General features: G+C 38.5%; 1 protein-coding gene across 1 annotated transcript in view; it reads right to left on the bottom strand.

Moving 5' to 3' along the window:
• Window positions 1–375: 375 nt before the first annotated feature.
• The window catches only part of NFIB (nuclear factor I/B), a 67,188-nt gene continuing 59,412 nt past the window's right edge, over window positions 376–8,151 (bottom strand). The window contains exon 10 of the mRNA XM_008945833.1: window positions 376–541. Within this exon, the coding sequence (XP_008944081.1) occupies window positions 412–541 (130 nt within the window). The 3' untranslated portion in view covers window positions 376–411. The remainder of the gene's footprint in view (window positions 542–8,151) is intronic.

The following is an 8,151-nucleotide window of genomic DNA, read 5'->3' as shown; positions in this document are numbered from 1 at the left end:
CTGGCTCACAGCCCTTGTCCTCCTGCAGCTCTCTTGCTGCTGCCTAGCCTTTGTTTTGTGAGATAACCAGGAATAGTGATCCCATGCGTAAACAACAAGAATGCTAAACCAATAAAACTAGCTTATCATGCAAATATTAAGGCATCTAGAAAGTCAGTTAAAATATAGTGTCAGAGACAGAACATCTATTTCCCAGCAGACTTCATATAACAAAGGCTACTTAGCAGAGGCTGCATTTAACCCATCAGTGAAATATCATCGACCCTTTTTATGTCATTTCAGTTTCAACCATAAGGGAATTAGTGATTGTAAGAGCTGTAATTGCTGGTCTATTTTTTTCTTCTTTCTTCAGTTGTTTTTCTCATCCTGTCTTCCTTTCTTTTTTACTTTTTCAATTTTTTTTTTTTTCCCTCAGTTGCTTGTTTCTGCTTGAAGGAAAGGCTCTCCAATTATGTTCAAACCATAATTTGGGACATTTGTCGGCAGGATCGGTGTCCTATTTGATACTTGAAAAGGAACCAAGCTAGCCCAGGTACCAGGACTGTTGAAAAGGAGAAAGAGATAGCAAGAGAGAAAAAGAAGGAGGGGGAAAAAAAAAATTAATATGTTTCAAAAACTAAAACGCAATGAATTTGATTCAGTGTTAAGCCAATATTCATTATTAATAACACTACTTAAAATAAGAAAACAAAATTACTCGAGATTCTACTTCACAGTTCTCTTTGTGGATGTATAGACTTACTTGAAAGAAAAATAATTGCATTGATTTCAGTTGCAAGTAGTATTACTGGTGTGTTACACTAAGTGTCCTCTTCGTCTATGAGAGCCCCCAAAAATTTCAGATGCAAATATACAGAGCAAACACAACTAAACCACACAAGTGACACAATATGGCACCACAGATGTTACTTAAGAGCTAATGAAATACACAACAATGTGCAGGTTTGCTCTTTTCAAGAACACATTTAGAGGTTCAGTGGTTACAGTTCCTGGGCTATTTGCTACCCTCTTACAACTTGGCAGTTTGTCTTCTCTCAGTCCCAGGATTTGTCTCTGAAGTGCCTGGGTCCCCATGAGAACAGAGAAACTTTAATATTAAAAACAAACAAACAAGCAAACAAAACAAAACAAAACAAAACAAAACAAAACAAACAAAACAAAACAAAACAAAACAAAACAAAACAAAACAAAACAAAAAAAACCTGCTTTCTGTAAGGATTTTTCCCAAAGGATGTCAGTGCCCAAGGAACACTGGATATCTCAGGGCCCAATCGTATAAACGCTTGGAACCAACGGTAACAGTGAGTCAAGGGTAGCAGCAAGCACCGTGATTTTTTTTTACAAACATCTGAGAAAGAAAATATTTTTGAAGACAATGTAATGACTTCAGAACTTATCATTCACGTGTTTACCAGGCACCTAAGATGCTGTACCAAACAGTAGCTGCAAGATGGATACTCAAAGAAAGATCTCAGCTGCCTCTATTCAGTAAGCAGAGCAGGCCTTGAGCAGCCTTTTCCTTGGATGTGTTTCTGGCAACCCAGTAATAATGGACTTCAGACGAAGTTTATTCAGAAGAAAAACAGCATCATTATGTTAGCAGTCATTGCCAAACAGCTGACACCAGACCTAGACACACAGTGTGCTAACGTGCTTCCTCCACAATGCATTGTATAGAGGAGTTCTTCACAATAGGTGCTTCCACAAACACAATGGCTTACTTGGGAATTCACATTGGGATTGGGATTACACCGATAAATTCCATGATACCACATCTGAAGACTAAAACCTGCAACCTATATTTTATTTAGGACAGATGCTGGAACTTTTCTTCCTTCTCTGTCCTTGGTCAGCCCTCTGCACTGCTCAGTCACTGGTTGAGCAGATGCACTTCTGTGGCATTGGGTGTAAAGAGGAAAACAGACCCTTTTTATCTACTCTAAATGTGCACAAAATAAATACACTTCACTTGGCAGACTTATGTAATCCTTTCAGTTGCTCCTGTACGAACATTAAAGAGGTTAACTTATTTTGTAAAAACCAGGGGACGTGTTCCTCAGGTCTTTTATATTAAAAAAAATACAGTTTCTGTCATTTACTCCTGTTTAATACTCTTTACCTCTCTAAACGTGCTAATTTACTATTTTGATTCCAAAAAAAATTCATTTTCAGGTGCTCCGTTTTACACATAAAAAAAGTGGGTGAAGAATTGCTCACCTACTTGTCTCAATGAGGGTCAGATTCTGAAGAGAGCAGGACTATTTTTTTTTCCTCAAGGAAATATAAGAAATATGAATATCCTAATATATTTTGAATGTCTGCAGTACAAATGTTATTCAACAGGGTGGGTTTTTTCCCAAATAGTTATATTCTTGAAGGTCACCTGAACATATGCGAAGTTTCAAAGTCTTCAGAAATTAAAAGAACCTTTTCTATATTTTCAGAAGCTGGCCTTATTCTACTGACCATTACCGCAAACCTTGAAATGTTCACAAAGGCATAAATCCAGTTATGTATGAATGATTTGTCCAATAGGATCTGAGGAAAAATATTATCTTTCAAAAAAGAAATTGAACACCAGAACCTCATTTAAGGGATTTAACTGTTTCAGCTTATTCTTCAACTTCCTTAATAATTTTTTGTTCCTTCCTCTTCACATTTTAGTGATGTTAAGAAGTAAATTCTGAAGTAACACAATGCAGGCCATTTCCAAGCACTGGAGTCTGTATAAATAAGAACTAGTAAAAAAAAAAAACATAAAAATAAAACCCTCAAGCAGTCTTCTTTGCTCAGAATCTGTCTGAATACATGTTTTACAGTGCACAGTTCTTTGCTGTCCTGTTACATGGGATTTACAGTGTTTAGCAACTTGAAACAAAATAGAGCGCTAACTAAAAGGTCAGCATACCATTTAAACAATTTCTCTTTCAAAGGCTAAATATACAGCTTGCAGGTTATCTTTCTGAAGACTTACAGTGCACTTCAATGGTTGGATACAAATATATATATGACTTTTATTTGTTTTAAAGTTGACGGCCTTCTAATGAATACTATCGGTGGAAGAAAGAAGCCAGTGCTAACAAAGAGCAGATTACTATTTGTAACAGCTTTTTTATCTACTACTTCATATCGGCGATAGAGGTCATGATTTCATGGCAAGTGCTCAAAAAAAATAAGTTGCAGCATGTTACTAACAGGACTGCTGTTGCCTATGACCTACAAATTCAATATAGGTTTTTATTTAAAACTTTAAGTGTCCCACCCTATATTACAGCCATGACAAAAATGTAGATTACTACAAATTTGTTAGTGCTGCCTATCCATCCTCAGGGTGTAATAAATGCTTGCTAACACTGTGCATAGCCCCCCGGAGTTTTGGAAGCCCCTCACATTGCTTGTGCAGATCCTCCTGCTGCTGGCCAGAGACGGTGGTACAGGCAGCCGAGAACCTGTGGCACCAGGACAGCTACACGGGGGCTGGAAAACGCATCAACGACATCTCTGAGGGCAGGCTGAAGCCCCTGATCTGCATGCATCCTCTGGGCAGTGGTTGGCCCTGTTGGCAGCCAAGAAGGACAGGGCACCCCTTCTGTGTGCTAGCACTTCCAAAGCCATTATCTTCAAGGCATAATAAGCTCCAGCTGTATTTTAGAAATTAACCTTATCATACTGCAGTTTGGTGTAGCTCATATCTCAGGCCAGACCAGTCCGGATACAACCGCCAAACTCTGTCTGGGGGCCCGCATGGATGGCAATGGCAGGAGATGAAGGGAAAACACCTTTCCCTTCACCACGCTATGTGGGGTTTGTGTAAGTCCTAGGTAAACTTCCAGCCCTTGGTTTTATAAAAGCAGAGGCAATGATCTGCCTCAGCACCAGGTAAGTGAAAACTCATTCCATTGTCCAGGACACAAGCAAGCTGGTTCTCCTTGCAGAAATTAATGACAGGTCACTCTGCCCACACTGCTTGTTCTTCAGATAAAAAAGCTTTTTATGTGTGAGCAGAATAAAGCAGGTCTACACCACTCTCCAGCTCACTGCTCCTGAGGAAATTTATGGGCCCTGCACTGACAAAGGTCATAATATAAATGTCTGTCCCTTGGAATATGAAGTGAGACCTCCAAAAAGCCTAGGTTAAGTTTTGAAGAAAATTACACAAGAAGCACCATCAGATGTTGCTGTAAGATTCAGACTAGTAGCCTTTGTGAGAGAGATTATGGTTTGCAGAACCACCTTCCTGAAGCGTTATATCTCTAAGTCATTTCACTACCAGAAGCAGTTTTCTCTCAGCATAACTAGACTATCAGGTGTGTTATACATTCACCAGTTCCCTCCCTACCCGCAGCAAGTATAATGCATTTTTCTTTTCAAACATCATAAAATAGCAAAGGAAAATTCTGCAAGCATCCTACAGGGTTAACATCCTCCATTACAGTTCCCATTACAGTTTTCACATGTTAATTCAATCAAGACTTCTGCCATGATTTCCTCCTAAAGATAATAATTGCTGTTTCAAGAACCTCTGATTAAAATATTACTGGAATGGACCACTAGAAGTACTAACATTGTATGTATATACAGTCTGCTTTGGAGGTTATAATAATATAAAGAATATAATAATGTTAAACAATTAACTAAATGAAATAATACTAAATCTGATTAGACCTGAGTAAAACCAAAGGATTTTAAGATTCTTATTTTCCAGCAGTTACTACCTGATTTCTTTTACAGCTTCAGAAGTCTGTAAGAGTATATTCACCATTTGGAAAGCACATCTATCCAGTTTTTCCCTCTTGCAGCTTTACCACACTGTTGCATGAAAACACTACCTTAGACAAGGTAGATCAGATCATACCACGTCAGTCTTCGGAGAGAAAAGGCAGAAACGCCTTCGATGACAAAGGAAGGGGCACTAGCATGTCACCAAGCAAGGTTTATCTATCTCTGTACGAAGCAAGTGCTCACCCACACAGGGAACTTTACTCTTTTAAATGGCTAAGATCATATGAACTTTGGAAACACAACTGTGCTAACCTCAGTGCCCTGGCTAAAGTCTGACTTGTGCATTTATGCCAAAAGAATAACCACCTCTCTGGCATCTGCTTAATGTGGTACTTCTGTTACCATTCTAAACCAGTATTTGTGGTTAAAGAGCTGCCAAATTTCATCTCCAAGGTGGGCATTTATTTCAAGAGATATATTAAATATATTTCAGTCTAATTTGGGACAACTTTTAGAGTTTCCTGGGCACATACCACCTATCTAGCAGATGGAGGAGGTAAAGACCTACTGATTTATGCCCAGAGAAGGTAAAAGGGAATTCTGCTGTAAAGATATGTTTTCTACTCCCTGCAGACCCCTTTTTGTGACCTTGTAGCAAAAGAACAAAACTCTAAACAAAATAAAAAAGGTAAGGAAAGATCAGGAAGAGGCCACATTCACTAACAAAATCCACAGCAGAGGAAAGGCCCAGAGGAATGTGCATGTTCATGCTGTGCTCTGGACCATGCATGCATAAGTGTTTGATGCAGGGACAGAGCTAAAGAGGGTTTGAAAACATGCATGTGCACAGAGGGGGCTGTGACCATTTGGAAGGCTGCCTCCCATAAAGCCAAACCACAGAGAACATGGCCTCGAGTTACCAGAGACCATTGGTTCACCTATGAAAAACTGACTCTCAACTTTGCACATCTACACTGCTTTTTCCCCAAATCACTATCATTTCCAATTTTAAACTCTTACATTTTTTTACTTCAGCCCTTTTAAAAAATATGAGTAAAAGTTTATATATCAAATTACCATGACTAAATAATAATGCAGATAATCCTAACTGCACCAAAAAAAAAAAAAAAAAAAAAAAAAAAAAAAATCTCCAAAGCCCAACAGTGTAGTTTTACTGCTTCACAAGAAACAATTGGAGGTAAGGTGATCAAGTAGAAAACCAGAGTAACCAAAGGGTTAAAGTTACAGTTTACACTTGGGAATCCTATAATATGCTCCTCCTTCCCTAGCAGTGCTGCCAAAAATCATCTGACAGGAAACATAAGATTAAGTTTGTCCTACCTAAGTGAACAAAGAGTGCTCAGAACAGGCAACGAGTTCACTGCAGAGCGGGAACTTTTCTAATCCTACTGGAATCTGCAGTGCTGCTCAGAAAATATTACTGAAGTTGTTTTCTTTACTTTAACATCTTGCTTCTTCATCATCTCATTCATTTTGGTCACAGTGCAGTCCTTGCTGCTTCTCCCATAAAGGTTAACTTAAAGCTCCAAACATAATCATGTGGAAAATGGACATTATTGATTCCTATGGTCCATTGTTCCCCCATTCTAAGTCCCTGAAGTTCAAGTTCAATCTGGAATTACATCATGTCTGGTTTCTCCTGGTTACCAGACGGCTTGAGACGTGACCACAGCTACAGAAAAAACAAACAGCCTTCTTCACGCTTCAGCTCCCCTATCGATTCAAACATAAACTTTTTTCTTTCTCTCAAGTATGCTTCAAGTATGGAGCATGGTTAATTTAGAGATTAAGTTCCAAATTGGTTTATCTAATGGCATCTTAATGGATCACTGACCCATTTCCTGTGGGATGGCAGCTTGCAAGTCTGGCCTGAACACAATTAATTTCTTAGGAAGTGTTCTGAAGATGTTTGCCTAGATGAGGAGGAAACATAATGTTCTGCACATCTTTCTGCATTACAGAGTCAGACAAAACTATGAGAGTTAGCAATTTAAACTGATAAAGACCAGAAATCACTAGGTTTTCTTCCTATGAATATATTAACGATTAGGATACTTCAGCATTTTTATTCTTATAATGTAATGAAATGATAGTTCTATTCCAAAACACTGCCCAAGGAGATTGGGGCGAGGAGGTAGGGGGGGCTGGAGGCTATGAACCTTTGCTCTAACAGGTGTCTGTATTTGCCAAAATGCGACTGCCACAGCAATGCTGCTGACTGTGTTACTTTATCTTTGTATTCACTCAGTACCAAACACACACAAGGTATTGTGCTACAAAAGCAATCTGCACCCATTCTCAATACCCCCGCTACCTCTTCCAAAAATCCAAGACTATCCCATTTGATTGCTTATCAGCGTGATTATCATAAACTTCAGGAGCTGGGGGAGGAGATGATGCTTAGAAAGCTGAACAGCCCTACAGCTAGAGCTGAGAAATAAATTCAGCACTCTGAGAACAGAGCTGCCCTCAGCATCTCCTGGAACAAACCAGCTGTTGTACTGTGCTTATATGTCAAGATAACACACAGAAAGCAGGAAACCTACGGCATTCGCCTGGGCAGTGTAAATGTAATGCCAGAGCAACAGTTAAACTCTCACAGAAAAATTGTTTAAAAAAAAGACTATAAATAACAATAGTGGGGAATAAAAATATATTTCTCAATAGCTGAGTTAAAATGTACGCTTTGGTAATGAAAATTTGCTTACAGTCTGTCAAAGACTTGAAAATACTCATGATATACTCATGAATACTCTCCTGAGAGCAAGACCCATCATGCCAGCTTTTATGAGTGGCCCCACTGGAAGTAAGATCAATGGCGTCATGAGTGGCTGAGATTCAGGCTCAAGCTCATGTTATCAGACTTAGACGCACACGTTTTTTTCTCACTCTCATGTCTTGAGTTTACTTGTTGCATATGCTCTTGCTCTCACATGGCAACTCAAGACAGTATTTTCCTAAACGAGCCTTACAGATTTTCACAGCTTCCCCTCACCTTCTGTCTCTAGGAAAACAGTTATAGTGGCAGAACTGTGGTTATGAGAATAGAAGGTTTAGGGTTTTTTTTAATGGAGTCTAAGTATCTCCTTCGTATGTACTGAAAAAAAAAAAAAAAAGACCTAAATGATCTTAAAAGTACTTGAGAACTTAATTATATTAGTGTGCATAAATATTCTTCAAAGTTTAGCAGACATAAAATAAATACCATAAATGCTGTAAGTAAGCAACAACAACAACAACAAAAATAATGGTAATGGGAAGAGTAAAATAAAAATTACTATTTCTAAATATCTTACCAAATAACTGAGAACAACTGGGACCTACTCACCTGAGCAAATTATGAGCCTAGTTTTTATTATCACTGTTCCTCGCAAGTCTTCTAGTTTTGAAGAAAATGGTGCATCAATA

Source organism: Merops nubicus, unplaced genomic scaffold (assembly GCF_000691845.1).
Source record: "Merops nubicus isolate BGI_N331 unplaced genomic scaffold, ASM69184v1 scaffold12900, whole genome shotgun sequence".
NCBI classification, from domain to species: Eukaryota; Metazoa; Chordata; class Aves; order Coraciiformes; family Meropidae; genus Merops; species Merops nubicus.
Note: the sequence above shows the minus strand (reverse complement) of the source record. Positions and strands in the feature narration are given on the sequence as shown.